Genomic DNA, 15,301 nt, shown 5'->3' with positions numbered 1-15,301 from the left:
ACAGTGTGAAAATCAACATGCTTGAATTTCTTAAAAATTCATCAAAATGAACATGTTTTAAAAAGCCTGATCAGTAATGCTCTTTTTTTTTTTTTTTATTACACTTATATTCTAAAATATAAAGCAATTCAAAAGTTTAAGGCAACAATTCACTCTGATGGAAAAGAAAACTGACAAATAATAGGCAAACGGTCCCTAACATGGGGAGGTTCAACCTCTGTAAAGTCTTGAAAAAGTTCCGAGATTACCTTAAAGGACAGGTTCACAATTTTTCAAGTCTGTCTTAAAACAACAGTCAGGTTTCCATATGAATACTGAAAGAGGTTTTCCTCGCTGTAATCATTTCTCCTGTTCATACTGACCGTTAAAATATTATCTTCAAATGTGCTTTCAATGTAAATGATGGGGGCCAAAATCCACAGTGTGTCCACACAGTCATTTTGTGCAAAAATACATTTAAATGTTTATCTGAAAGTTATATGAGGCTACAGCAGTCTGAGTTAGCCATATCAAATGGATATCTGCCACATTTACAGTCTTTTTACCATAAGGCTCTTTATGTTTCCTCGCACAGTATTTCCCTGTTGAGCTGTGGTGGAAATATAGTAACAAAAAGAGGGATTTGGGCACTAAAAACATTGCAACGTTGAAAGATACTGACTTGAATTCACTAATTTGGACAGCTGACGCTTCATATTAGGTTCAGATAAACGTTTAAATAAATTTTTGCACAGAAGGAGGCTTGTGGCCCCCATCACCAACATTGTAAGTGCATTATGGAAGGATATTTTAATGGCCAGTATGAACATGAGGAAAGGTTACAGCAAGAAAAACACGTTTCAATGTTCACTTTAAAAATTGTGAACCTCTCCTTTAAACCAGCTCTGGTTGGCCAAAGAATAAAAAAAAGCCCTCACAAAAAACACCACCATCTCTCAGTAGACATTCATTAACTATAATATTCACCACATCCATGGTTGAACCAAAAGATTTGATGCATTTGATTTTTTTATGAAACCACAGGTTATCACCGAATTCAAAACTGCATTTCCCAGAAACCTTCAGTGTACAGTAAACTGACGTGTAAATAAATTTACGCGTCAGTTTACTGTACACTCGGAAACAACCAATCACTGTGTCGGGTGAACACTGAGTCGAATTGTGATTGGACGGTGAAAATGCCCGTTTGGCTGAGTCCAAACAAATCACCGGTCGCTGAATGAGCGAGCAAGAGAGGAACAGGAAGTGGTGAAACAGTCATCTGCATATGATACTTTAATGGTCGGTATTATCCGCCCCCCCCCCTTCATGCGACTCAGACCATCCAGCTATGTTTGGCTCTTCCGGTTAAGTAGCTTTACCGGTGTGCTGCCAGCGAGTCCCTGCTGCCGTCTCAGACCGACTTTTCACAGCGGTCTTCCTTTACTCTTCGCGCGGAAACTCACGATGCAGTCAGTTCGCAATGTGACCAGCAGCAGCGGCTGCAGCAGCGAGGGGGACCGGACAGACAAGCCAGGGCCGGAGCTTCTCAGCAACAACATTCCCACTGTCACAGTAGAAGACGCTGGTCCTCCGGTGGAGAAGAAACGGGTGGGAAGCAGCCTGGTCGTCAACGAGAGAAACTTGAGGACCCCGAGTCCCCTGTTTGGGGCTAACTGTGATGACGACTCGGAGGCAGAGTCGTTCCGGGATGGGAGAACCGAGGAGGTCGACCGGGACACCAGGGGAAGGGCGTTTGCTTGGTGTCGAGATTTTCTGTCTGGGTCGTGGAAGAACCTCCAAGAAGAGGATTTTCAAATCAGCATCGTCAGGTGAATAACGTCAGTTCCAGGTGTAGTGACAACGATGCAGTTCATTTGGCTTATGAAAACTGAAAAAAGGGCGATTCCATTTTTTTCCTATCCAGACTACATTAGATCAGTTCCAGATAAAAAAACACTATACTTAGACTCGTCAAATCTGGACTAGATTACCCAGTAAACTCCAGAGACTCATTATAACAGTTTTAGATTTGTGAAACCTTTATTCTATTTGTTAAAACTAAAATTTTTCCCTTCCAGACAACATTAGACCAGGTCCAGATCAAAAACTACTATACTTAGACTCATCTAGTCTTAATAATAATCTAGTCCAGATTTGACAGGTCTAAGTATAGTGGTTTTTGATCTGGACCTGGTCTAATATTCACTGGATGGGAAAAAAGCAGTGAAATCACCATTTTTTCAGTTTTAATAAGAAAAAATAAAGGTTTCACAAATCTGTAAGTGGGTTCAAACAGCGTTAAGGCTTATACTAAGATGTCTTACCCTTTTTCATATGTGTAAGTGGTGCAAAAACAGAGAATCAGCTGCTTAATATCATTATTTATGTTTCCTTTAACTTTTCCCTTAACCCTGAATTGAAAGCTGACTTCAGAATCGTGTTGTACTGAGGGTAAAAATGAAAGAGTGATCTTATCATAAACACAGAGGAATTTAAAGAAAGAATGTGTTACTATTATGTATCCAGGATGTTCAGTAATCAGTTTAGAATGGACGTCATGCACTTGGCTCACTCATTATTTTCTCTTATTGGTGTTTTTCTGTCATATTTGTTGACCCATAGCAACCACACAACATATACCCTCACTGAGCTCTTTATTAGAAACACCTGTGCAATCTAATGCAATCCAATACAACATCTCTGCCATAAATTCTACTTTTACAAAGCATCTGCATTTTCACCTTTTGTTGACATTGTCAGAAAGGTGATAATTCTACTTTATGTTAATTATTGAGGTTGTAGTCGGAGTGAATTACATTGAAAAGTGTTCCTAATATTTCAACATACATTAAGGGGGCAAAATATTAGGAACACTTTTAAATATAATGCCATCCAGTACACCACCACCCACCTCAACCTCAATAAAAAACAAAGTAGAATTATCACCTTTCTGACAATGACAACAAAAACTGAAAATGTATAAGCTTCGTAAAAGTAGAACTTATGGCAGAGCTGTTGTATTGCATTAGATCGCACAGGTATAAGTAGGCACTGAGTATTCTTCATGCCGTTACTCTGAGAGGTCACGTTAACTTTTCTCAAATGCAGTAATACTGGTGTTTTTGTTTTTCAGTGGCGGACTGAGTAACCTGCTGTACCTGTGTAGTTTGCCTGACCATGTGCACTGCGTGGAAGAGGAACCTCGCCAGGTGCTCCTCAGGATCTACGGTGCCATCCTGCAGGTTGGTCTGTCTAGTAGGGCTCCTCAGGAATTTATCTTGGTCCATGAATGTATATTGTTGTGCTTTCTGTAATGGGGAGAAAATGATATACCATTATTATAGTCAATCTAGTATTGCAGTGTCATTGTTCTACCCATAAAAGCATGATAGAAATTAAAAACACCATCATACTGTGTCTGTCTGTCTCTCTGTGTATCTCTTGTATCACAGGGTGTGGACTCTCTGGTGTTGGAGAGTGTGATGTTTGCAATACTGGCAGAACGAAGTTTAGGGCCAAAACTTTATGGCATCTTTCCAGATGGACGCTTAGAACAATATCTTCCGGTATAATATACACACTCACCCCCATATAGCCTGTCACTCCTGCTTCACTTTGTTGTTATCTTTAGCCACTTTGCATTGACATGTTTTATATATGTGTATGGGAACAAGTGACACATGTCCTTGACTTTCATTAGATACAAATAGTTATGTGTGTCACTGTCACATCATCCATTCGTGATAGCATTCAACATTTAAGGTCAAACTGTAATTTTTCATTTGCTTTCATTACAAAAAAAAGTACTATAGAAATGCATTTATATTGAACAATACTTTTTTTAGTTGCCTAATAAACACCGTCAAATATATGGAGGTACCGATATCCTTTTCTAGTTACTCAACCTAGTTCTCAATGTAGAGGACGCATTTGTAGTAAGAAGTAGTAATTTCTGCGTGTCTCTATTTTCCCAGAATACCCGAATGCGCACTGATCAACTATCAGACCCATCCATCTCAGCTGAGCTTGCCACCAAGTTGGCACGTTTTCATGAAATGGTTATGCCCTTTAACAAAGAGCCTAAGTGGCTGTTTGGGACCATCGATAAGTAAGGACACCTTAATATCTCTCTTTCTCCTCTCCTAGAATTGTCAGTTTATAGTTCAATCAGTTAAATGTAATGTCTGTCTGTTGTTTTCCATTAGATACATGGATCAAGTGATGAAGCTCAGTTTTGTTCGGGAAGCACATGTGAAGAAGTACAAAAAGCTGATGAAGTTGAACCTGCCTGCTGAGCTGGAGAGTCTCCGGTGAGTTGGGCCACATGCATCAAATAGCCAAATACTTGTATTGCAGCAATCAGAATGGCAGCATACATAAAGCCTTAAAGCTGTGGTAGGTAAGGTTAAAATGAATGGTGAAAATGGTAAAATGAAACCTCTAGCATCCCCTCTCCCCTCTCTCCAGTACTCACAAAGTCAGCAACAAATACTTGTCACTGACCGGTCACTTTGACTCTCAGACTTAGAAGACAAATAGCAGACCGATGATGCAATCATTATTGCTTAAGCCAAATGCCAACTAGATGTTGTTTCGTCAGAGACATCTCACATTACCCACTGTAATTTCCATCTAGACTTTAGGCAGAGTGACAGTTTAGCCTGTTCAATTTCTCACATTAGAGGGCCACCACCAAAAACCTCAAGAATGGCATAATCCTCATGTCAAGGAACACAGGAGGGTTGTTAAACACTTAAATAGCATAAGCCAGACCAAAAACTCTGAAAACCAATCAGGGACAGTGGTTTTCCTATTATCTAGTGAATTCATGGTCATATTTATATATTTATCCAGTTAGCAGCAGGTTAGCATAAAACTTACCTATCTTAATAATGTGATTTCTATGTCTGAATGTTAGCTCAAGGACACAGTTTGGTTTGCAACAGTAAATGCCAAACTGGTAACACAAAGTACAAATAATAAGAAAAGTACACTATGTCATCACCACCAGACAAGATAAGATGGGCAGTAAGTAAAATGGTCAAAAATATCGTCTTGTAGTAAAATAATGTAATATACATTAAAATTAAAAGATTGTGTGCTACATTAAGTATTACATTAATGTATTAATTACATTGTTACATTACTGTAGCTGGAGATTTGTTACACACAATACTTTAAACTTAGTGACAGGAGTATCTGTATGTTTGTTTCCACTCTAATGGCTGACCTTTGTCCCAGTGCCTCCACGACTTCAGTGCCGAGTCCTCTAGGTGGTCTGACCTGGGCAGCCAATAGAGGAGCAGCCCAGTGTTTATTGTCTTTGTTTATCTATGAATAAAATTGGTATCATGAAGATATGCACCAATCTCGCAATGAAGCAATCATACTGTAAGATGCATGAACATTTCCTCATTATCTGCTGTCGTCATCTGAAGTCTTCAAACCTATTTTAGTTGATAACATATCTTTGGCTTTCACGGATATACTGTTTTCTTAGCTTGCTCTGGGCAGTTCAATCAATTTTTTTTCTTTCCACAACTAAAACTTCAGAATTTTAGTCACATACTCCTGAACCTCTAGAGAGGTGTCATCCTCCATTTGTCGTTTCCACTTGTACATACCCACTAAAAGGATATTGGGTTACCTGACTGGGTACATAGATACTCGGAATGGCCGAGTATGTACTCTATGAACAGTATATCTGCTATCCAGTGTAAATAATCGCTCTAAAATATTGAGTTACATAAGCTACAGTTGCATGTCTATCTCATGTATTGCTCCATGCATGTTCCCTACCAGCAAGAGTGGAATTGGAATGAATGTTATGTAATGCAGCCTGTAGAACAGTGAGCTGTAGATAATGTTTATATCTCTTTCCCCCAGTGTAGTTTCTGTGGTTTACGGTTTTTAGGTCAGACTTTTGTACTTTATACTCAAGGCAGTGTCTTTTCTTTGGGTCAAATTTCTCATAAATGAGTAATAATAATGTGTGAGTTACACTATCTGCATTTGTAACACTGAAATACTCTTTCCCTCATCTTCCTTTTTCTTTGATCAACCTCTCCCTTCATTCGGCCCTTGTCTCTCTTCAGGAAATTGCTGATAGCGACTCCATCACCTGTGGTGTTCTGCCACAATGATGTCCAGGAAGGTAAAAACCTCTGCCGTGGTAAAAATTTCTCCCTATACCCTCACACCTCTAATGTTGAACTGATTGATCCACCCTCTGGTCCCACTGTCACAGTTCCTAGAAGAGCTTTGAATTACATAACTCACAGGAAGGAAGACTAGCGTATAGTTATTAATAGGGACAGCTCATGTTCATACGCATCAACCTGTGAGTTAAAATGAGCCACTGTAGAGTATTTAAGGTGGCAGTCACAGATTTAGGTTTCTGATTGTAAGGGAGTGTATCATAGAACAGGCAACTACCTTAGCTGAACTTCACATAGCCAAAAGTATATGTACACCCGAACATTATACCCATATGTGACTGTGATGTATGTAATTACACCCATTTATCTCATTCCAAAATCTTGGGCATTATCATGCTGCTATAAGCCTCCACTCCACTCAGATTTTGGAGCCTGGTTGTAATAATTTCCTCCAATTCAGCCACAAAAGCACAAATTAATGTTGGGTCCCTGTAAATGAAAGAGTATAGTCTAGAACTGCTCTATGTGAAAAGTGCCCTGAGATAACTTCTGTTGTGATTTGGGGCTATATAAATAAAATTGACTTGACTTGACTTAACTAACACTGTCCCATCTCATGCCAAAGGTGTTGGGTGGGGTTGGCATCAGGACTCTGTACAGGCCAAGAAAATCATTCCACACTCAGCAGGGAAAACAGTTTTTGAGGAAACATGAAAGGGCTGTTGTCGAACCATGGCCACAAACTTGGAAGCATTGTATTGTCTGAAATATCACTCTATGCTGTAGCATTAAGATTTACCATAATTGGAACTGAGGGGCCAGACCCCAGAACAAAAGAACAATTGGATGAAGCCACACACTTTTGGACATTTAGTGTATTTATGAGATAAAAAATTACTAATCAGTATTTTACATTAGAGATTTGTTCTATTGTGCAGAGAAATGTGATGCCAGAAGTATAATAATTAAGAAGTCAGTATATCATGAATATCTCCCACATTCACACATGTGCACACGAACAAACTAACCAAACCACTCGTGTCTGGTGACAAGTCTGAGCAGTCGTTGTCAACATAACAGAAATAGCACTTTTGATGACAACTGCAGTGTTTGTTAAATGAGACGTGGCAGTAGCTGAAGTAATTGGAGAGCATGAATCATCAGTGTGGATAATTTTGGTTGCTCACTTTTTGTTTTGTCATTCCAGGTAACATTCTGATGCTGGAAGACAGGGACCAAACTTCAACAGACAGACTCATGCTGATAGACTTTGAGTACAGCAGTTACAACTACAGGTGAGTTGTGAACTCTTTGTCATAGATTTTGTGTAAAGGGATTGGTTGTTTTTTTTAAATCACACATCAATAGTATCTAACACCATTTGTTTAAGAATGGATTTTTGATTGTGCCTTTGAAATATTTTGTATATTTTTTAGGGGTTTTGATTTTGGGAACCATTTCTGTGAGTGGATGTATAATTACACCTATAACCAGTGGCCCTTCTACAAAGCCACACCAGAGGACTACCCCACCAGAGAGCAGCAGGTCAGTCTAAACAACTTATAGTCAAATAGAGAGAGAATGCCTTTCTTTGACTTATTATGCCTGTGCTTGCTCTTAATGAAGGTTTGTAATCTACTGAAATTAGAGTAAATTATATGCAATGGTTAAATATTCACTTATATACTTAGAACAGAATTGCCACAATACATCGTAAATGTGAAAATTACTTAATAAATGCTCACAGCATTGTTACAATTGGAAACTCCAAAAAAGTAATTTACACAAACTGTCAAAACTTAAAATTAAACATTTAACATTAACATTTAAATTTGTATGCTTAAGATTATAGAACAGGTCAAATAGTAAATTAAACACAGTATCGGTCAAGTTCAGGCTTTTGATTAAAACCCCAAAACTGCAACATTTGAATGAGAAGCATTAGATGTGTTGCACAAAGATAGTGTAGATGGGTTTTTTTCTCAAAATTTACAGTTATGCAGCAACAAGGATCTTGACTTTAAGACAGTACCAAGAATTCCCAATTTTAGTAGCTCTATGCTGATTAGTTGTCAGATACATATTTGAAAAAAATACTTTTCTACTCACTTATTCCCTGTGAAAGTAAGACAGACGACAAGTGTTGTGGCCTCATAGTGCCTCCTGGTGGTACTACTTGTTAATGCAAGTCTGAGTTCAAGATCAAGCTACTGTAAGTATATCAGATACTGTAGCTCATGCAGGGAATTAAATCAACAAATCAATTTTAAATTTTTTATTTCTCATGGAAGTCTGTTTGATAGGTTGTTTAAATCTTGATCTCTTTCTGTGCACTTGTGTACTTTGATTTGAATATTGGACATTGCAGCTAAGTGGTTGCTTTTGTTTTTAGGCCTGCTGGAAATCCATTCTGGTTGATACTGGAATTCCATTGCAATGTCTCACAATATTTTGCATCATATAACATTGAGATTTATGACCAAAGATTTAATAATAAAAGCCAAATTAATTATATTGTCATAGAAACTGTTTCAGTGCAATGAGCCGAAAAGTACTTTTGAGTATTGTTTTATCTAAAACTACTGCCACCAAAGATAGTCAAACATGAAAACAGCAAAATATTACATGGAATGGAGCAAAGCTAAAATTAATTTAGGGATTATTTTCCAATATTTATTGTTGTGGTCAGGAACATATGAAGGACAAATAAGCATGTAACAAATTGCCAACAAATGTGAAGATTTAACAGTATATACGAAAGATGTCACAGATCATTTTGCTTTATATTGCAGCTTCATTTTATCAGAAGTTATTTGGCAGAACAGAGAAAACACTCTGACATGACAGTGGACCAGACACAGATTGAAGAGGATATGATAATAGAGGCTAACAGGTAATGCATGGTGTTAAAATAACAGCATTATAATGACTATCTGTAATCACATGTTGTCGCTGAATCACCAGTACCTTTGTTTTATTCTGTCGTCACCATTTTTTTGTTTTGACTCGTAGGTACGCATTAGCATCACACTTCCTCTGGGGTTTGTGGTCCATCATTCAAGCAAAGATATCCAAGATTGAGTTTGGATACATGGTAGGAATACATTTTTCTTTTTGTTTTTTAAAGTCTGATGGAAACTGCATATTACATTTATTACAGCTCACACATTCATATTCTTCACTCTACAGTATTAATTTAATGATTATTCAGTAAACCTCGCCTCATGGTAAACCATATTGTTTTGCAGGACTACGCCCAGTGTCGGTTTGATGCCTACTTCAAGCAAAAAAAGCTCTTCTCCTAAATTCCAACTCAGTCAGAATGTACTGTACTGTCTCTTTTATCTGTCCATATCATTCTTCGAACTCACCTCATCTTTTTTTTTTTTTTTTTTTTTTTTTTTGGTTAAGATTCTTTTTTTTTAGTTGTATTATTGAAACTCCAGTCCTATGCAGCTCTGCCTTTGACAAGCCATGTTAAGTAAAAGGTATACATTTACATTTCAGTTGTGCACAAGCACAATCTAATCTACAAACAATCCATTTTATTAATGCACCTTTTCCCATAGTGTGAAATTTAGTTAAAGCAGGTTTAGCCCATTGAAGGATGTTGTTTTTCATTTAAGGGGCTCAGTCAATGTGATGTTTAGCTATTTCATTTTATTTTATGTCACCCATTTTTAGATGCACTTCACTTCTTTGGACCACTTTTTGACATTGGCAACATTGTTAATTCTTTAGTTGTGCGCTCTGCATGTCATAGGTCAGTAAAGATCTATGCCGGTTGCTGCAGAATTCTTGTCTTTTAATGTCAGTGTATACATCTTACTGTAATAGTCATTTGAACTAGAGTTCAGTTTGGAAGACTTTTGTATAGCTCTTCGCTTTAGTGTTTCTAGTCATTCTACCTCACTTCTCGCTTCTGATGTTCAGTCTGTAGGGTGTATAGATCGCATAAGGGCTGATTGTAGTGGTATCTTGTTGAGGGGGAGCAAACTGAATATTTTCAAGCACTTCATACCTTAACTCTGTCTCATGTGTTGCAGGCAGTTTTACTGAAGAGCATGCAAAAACACTACCCGCCAGTTATTGTTAAAGTTCAGTAAACTTAAATTAAATGCTTACCTTAATTCAGCTAACAATAACACCAGGGCTATTCTATATAATATCACTGTACTCAATAAAATGTTTATTGAATTATTAGAACAGTTGCGAAGTGTAAGGCATTTAAAGTGTAAGGCATTTAAAGTGTAAGGCATTTAAAGGGGAACTACAAATATGAAAAAGTTGTATAAAGCCTTTTGTGGCTTTAGAGGGGTCTGTGTGAAATCTGATAAATTACCTTTCCTGATGTCACTTGTTGAGGCTGAAGACAACTGTAAAAAAAATTGGGGATGTGGAGTTAGAGGGAAGTGAGGTCACTTCTGTAGCCCGCCCCTCATCTCTGCAGAAGGCTAGCGGCTCGAGGCTGTGTAGCTTCTACTAGCATAACGCACCCAAATATCTGAAGTGTTGGTGTTCGGTTGCATTGTGGGTACTTTAGACATCAGGTTTTGAGAAGAAAGAAGAATGTGTGGAATAAAAAACATGATGCATCTGGTTCTGCTGCATCGATTTTGATACTACTTTAAGTCAGTAATATTGCATTTGTCACTTCTTTAAGTGTCAGTTTTCAAGCATACATTTCTGCTGCACATTTAACTGTCTGCCCAGCTCGTATTATCTTTGGTTATCTATGTATCATTCTATGTTGAAGTTATTGTGATGTTTTTCAGGCCTTCTGTTCTCAGTTTTTTTTCCAAGAATCATAACTTGAAATATGTAAACATCTGACATTAATACATACTGTATAAGGTTAACTGAAATGTCCATCTGGCACATGTATGCAGCTACACCAACCTAAATTGCAAAAATCGGATCCAACAATTGAAATATGTGTTGGAATTATGTCACACAGCTGTTTTCTTTCCTTTTTAGCATCAGTTGAACGTGTGTGGTTTTGTTTTTCATTTTGTTTGTTTTAGGTTCCTTTTGTTCTTCTATTTATTTAGACTGCTGTATTTCAGTTAACGCACTGCCATTAACTAATGTCTCGTGTCCTTGTTTTACACATAGCTGCATCAGTTTACTTATGAGAAGAAACTAGAAGCTTAACTGTGCCTCATTGACAATCTGTAGATATTTTTTAAAGCAGTATTATTCAAGTTTAGATTCATTCTGTTAAAACGTATTGTACCATTCTCTATTTTGTGTTGGTCCTCTTTGCACTACTAAAATGTAATTTAAAGCTGACATACTACTGTAAATAGTAAGTGCTTAGAACCTGTGTCAGTGTCCTTTTTTCAGTGTGTCTGTGTCTAAATCTTGAGGGATATTTTAACGAAGTGACATATTTCATGACACATGAAGTTACTGTCACCTAACTGCAAAGTAACTTGAGTGCTCCATGATGACGTTTGGGGGCAGAGTGAAGAAGGCCATGTTTCATCCCAGAGGGCTGACTGTTGTCCCACCTCCATGTGCTAAGAATAGATTGGCCCAAAAGAACTACACTGCTCTGAGATAGAGGAACACTTACGAATCGATTGGATATTTTGCAGAACAAAAAGGAATTCTGATGTTGAAGATTTAGCCTTGTGGTGCTGCACTGTTTTTTCATAACATGCTGTTTCTTTTGGCATGTGATCTTAAATCTTTCCTCTCAGCTGTTTTGCTGTTTATGCTGTCAAAATAGCACGTGACTGTGAGAGCTGAGACGGGGAAAAGGAGACGAGCCGGTAGTACAAGAACTAAACTGACTGTTCTGTCCTCTATTCCTCTATTTTTCCATTGCAGTGGCTGTTTGGAATTTTTCAGGTGGCTAGTCTTGCCTTGTATAGAGGATTTAAAGTGCCTTTCTGAACCCATAAATGGATCAGTTGTTGTGCAGAGAGCTGCATGGCATCATCAACTTTTTTTTTTCTTTAGAAATCTTTTAACAAATAACATCTGGCACAGGCAGTATTAAAACTAAACTTTGATCCAAACACCACTTTCTGTCAGTCAGATGAATCCCTTCAGGCAATATTTTATGACACTCTTTGAGTGGATAAGCATATGGCTGAAATATGGTCTTATGAGGCTTTGTGAAGCTTTTCCACTAGTCAGTACTTGGATAGCATCCCCAGGTGTAACTGGTAAAGTATCGTGTCAAAAAGACTCAGAGGACTGGGAAACGAGTGAGGCACTCCGCACATATCACCTCGCAGATGGAGGTGAAACTCTGGTTACTGTCCAAACCAGCACGCATTCATTCTATGTAAGTAAAACCTCAGTTCAGGTTATTCAGAAACTACCTGGAGGCCACCGCAAACTTTGTTTAATAATTTGTTTTTAAGGTGGACCTTGGACAACTTTCAGAGTTCAGCGAGTACTTTCGAGCCTTGTCCCAGTCCAGAATGAGAGAGACCTCAGAGAGCCTCATCTACCTGGACCATGTGTCCTCCTCCATCTTCTACAATCTCCTTGAGTTTTCCTTCCATAATAAGTTTAAAGTCCCTCAGGAGGAGTTAGGCTCACACATCCAGGTATGCAGATTTCATATTTCCATGTCTATTTATCCCTATAGGGTATTACATGCTTTAATTTACAAATGCAATGCTGTGATTCACCTCAAAACCAACAACCATGCTTTGTTTTCTCTCTTTGTGTTTCTGGAGGTCAGCAGCTACCTCCTGGCTGAGGCCTTCCTCTCAAAATGTCTGTCCGTCTTGGCAGATGAACTCAGGCCAGATAACTGTTTATCCTACCTGAGTCTGGCTCAGAAGATCTGCTGCACTGAGCTGAAGATGACAGTGTTCACCTACCTGAGTAGAAACCTCCTGGAGCTGCCTCACGTCATCAGGTATAAACTAAATAATGGTATAATTACACAAATTGGCTTCATGTTTCCTTCTCTTCACTAAAACGGATTCATGCCTCAGGTGTCTGAACGATGAAGAGAAGGAGGAACTTGTCCTCCTGAGGACACAAGGTGACCCACGTCTCTGCAGTCTTAGGAAAGAGAATCTGACAACTTGGAAGGACCCAGAAACAGAGCGTGCTCGACATATCTTCATCCTGAAAGGGTCAGAGGAAAATGGATATTGGCATCCAGTCACAGAGTTTCCTTTCAGGGCTGATAAGTGGTGTTTCACTGCAGTGGTCCTGTATAATTACCTGTACATCATAGGAGGCTACAGGCAGCGTGTGAGGAGAGGGTGGGAGTTCAAAATAGCTTCCTTTAGGTATAATCCATTTACTCATACATGGGTCGCCACAGCTCCTCTGATTAAGGTAAGATGGATCAATCGAGTAAAATGAACATCATTCAACCTTGTGAATCAAGCTGATGACCTGTCTGTTTGTCTTACCCCAAATAAACATCTTCTTGCCTGGCCTTCCTCGGTCATTTATATAACACTGATGAAAACTGTCACCATCTGTTGCATCCACAGCACAGAAGGCATTTCAGTGCAGTGGCCTGTGAAGGCTGTATTTACGCTGTGGGAGGCTGGTACTTGGACTCCCTGGTGACTCCAGACTCCAGCACAGCTCTTTATACAGCTGTAGAACGTTATGATCCATGGGAGGACACATGGAGGTTTGTGTCCTCTTTGTCAGTGTGGTACAGCTGGTTTTTTGGTATTGTTGTCTAATTGATTTTTTCATTTTAGAAACACATTCTTCCCTTATTTGTTGGTGTATTAGTCACTCAATATGATCTTTTCCTTAGGTTTGTCTCCTCACTGCCACTCACTGACTTCCAGTTCACCATGTCCCTGTCCCATGATGTGCCCCTTGCCACTAGCCTTGGGCACTGTCTCTATGTTTTGGGGAGCATCCAGAGGACTGGAGAGAAACTGCTGCTGCAGTACAACACGAGGCAAGGTAAAGCATAACAGTATAGCCCTGTTTGACAAAAGGAGATTTCCAAACATGCTCATCTGGACATATGAAAACCAGTCATCCTGTATTCTCTCTGCCTTTTAGACTTGTGGTCTGAACTGCTTCCTACCCTCACCAGAGCTGATGCAGACCTCCCAACTCTTTTCTTCCTGGGTGCCACTGACAGGCTGCTTGTGTTTGGTGGGAACAACTCAGATAATGTGGTGACATCATTTTGTGTGCAGTCACAGAAATGGGGACAAGTAAGAATCTATGATAAAAACAGAGGCTGTTAATGTTAATGTAAAATCCATCACTCCTTCCTCAGATTTAGAGACATTTATATTTGTATCTGAAGTGCATTCTTCTTTCTCCAGGTGCACAGGGCTCAGAAAGTGGCATTTGCAGGACAGGGAACAATTGTAGGTGACCAGGTCCTGATGCCAAGTATAGAGCACAACACAATTGCAAGGATGGATCTCCAGACTCTTAATCTAAGAACCCTTCCTCCTCTACCCATCTCCGTCTGCTATGAGGCTATCTTTTATCTTCACTTTTGATGTTATAATTTGTGCTATGGTGTACATGTTTTGTGAGTGATTGTTTTTGTGACCAAAAGTCAGTAGGTCAGTTGTCATCTCTTGTGCATATCTCTGTATATCTCTCTCCTTATATTCCCTCCCATGGTTACCCAGTGCTTTAGTGTCAAATTAGCACAGACTACACTAGGACTTCAATTCAAAGGACTGAGTTACCTTGTATACCTGAATATCAATTACCTAGTTATTAAAGGTTATACAGTATACTGGCTATCCTAAAGTTTAAGACCCAATCCATAACTGGAGTATAGTTTCCCCCAGAGAGCCACAGCCAGCTGCCTCAGCAATTAACTTTGTTCATGATTTGTTTGTTTACAATAAATACATTTCTCCTTCTTTTGTTATTGTCGGATCTGAAAGTTTTGATGGTATAACCTAAACTCAATGGTTTCCAAAAACATCACACCATTAGGACAACATAGGTAATATGGGGTGTGTTCCTTTTTTCCTTTGTTTTCTCTCCTCTCTTGATAAACACCTTCAGGTTTTCAAACAAATCAAAGGCATGATGCTCAAATCTGCTGATAATTTTACCAACATACAGAGTTGTCTGCAGTCATTCTTACCACATTATTATATCTTTTTTTATTATCATAGTGGAATACTGCTTGCACTATCAGTCGTTCCATTCCACCCTAACACGAGAACTGCAGCAGA

The 15,301-nt window shown here is 38.8% G+C and overlaps 2 protein-coding genes across 2 annotated transcripts; both read left to right on the top strand.

The window, feature by feature from the left end:
* The first annotated feature begins 1,204 nt into the window (after positions 1–1,204).
* On the top strand, positions 1,205–11,459 carry chkb (choline kinase beta). The gene is made up of 11 exons (XM_044356872.1): positions 1,205–1,811; positions 3,116–3,224; positions 3,435–3,548; positions 3,957–4,090; positions 4,188–4,292; positions 6,078–6,136; positions 7,348–7,435; positions 7,577–7,685; positions 8,933–9,033; positions 9,153–9,234; positions 9,389–11,459. The coding sequence occupies exons 1-11, from the start codon at positions 1,279–1,281 to the stop codon at positions 9,443–9,445; spliced, it is 1,491 nt and encodes a 496-aa protein (XP_044212807.1). The 5' UTR covers positions 1,205–1,278; the 3' UTR covers positions 9,446–11,459.
* Positions 11,460–11,660: 201 nt separating this feature from the next.
* Positions 11,661–14,980, top strand: LOC122985880 (kelch-like protein 42). Its single transcript, XM_044356871.1, has 8 exons — positions 11,661–12,438; positions 12,518–12,706; positions 12,839–13,023; positions 13,103–13,454; positions 13,616–13,761; positions 13,894–14,048; positions 14,151–14,308; positions 14,423–14,980. Exons 1-8 carry the CDS (start codon positions 12,187–12,189, stop codon positions 14,603–14,605), a joined length of 1,620 nt encoding a protein of 539 aa, XP_044212806.1. The 5' UTR covers positions 11,661–12,186; the 3' UTR covers positions 14,606–14,980.
* Positions 14,981–15,301: the final 321 nt, after the last annotated feature.

Source organism: Thunnus albacares, chromosome 7 (genome assembly GCF_914725855.1).
Source record: "Thunnus albacares chromosome 7, fThuAlb1.1, whole genome shotgun sequence".
NCBI classification, from domain to species: Eukaryota; Metazoa; Chordata; class Actinopteri; order Scombriformes; family Scombridae; genus Thunnus; species Thunnus albacares.
Note: the sequence above shows the minus strand (reverse complement) of the source record. Positions and strands in the feature narration are given on the sequence as shown.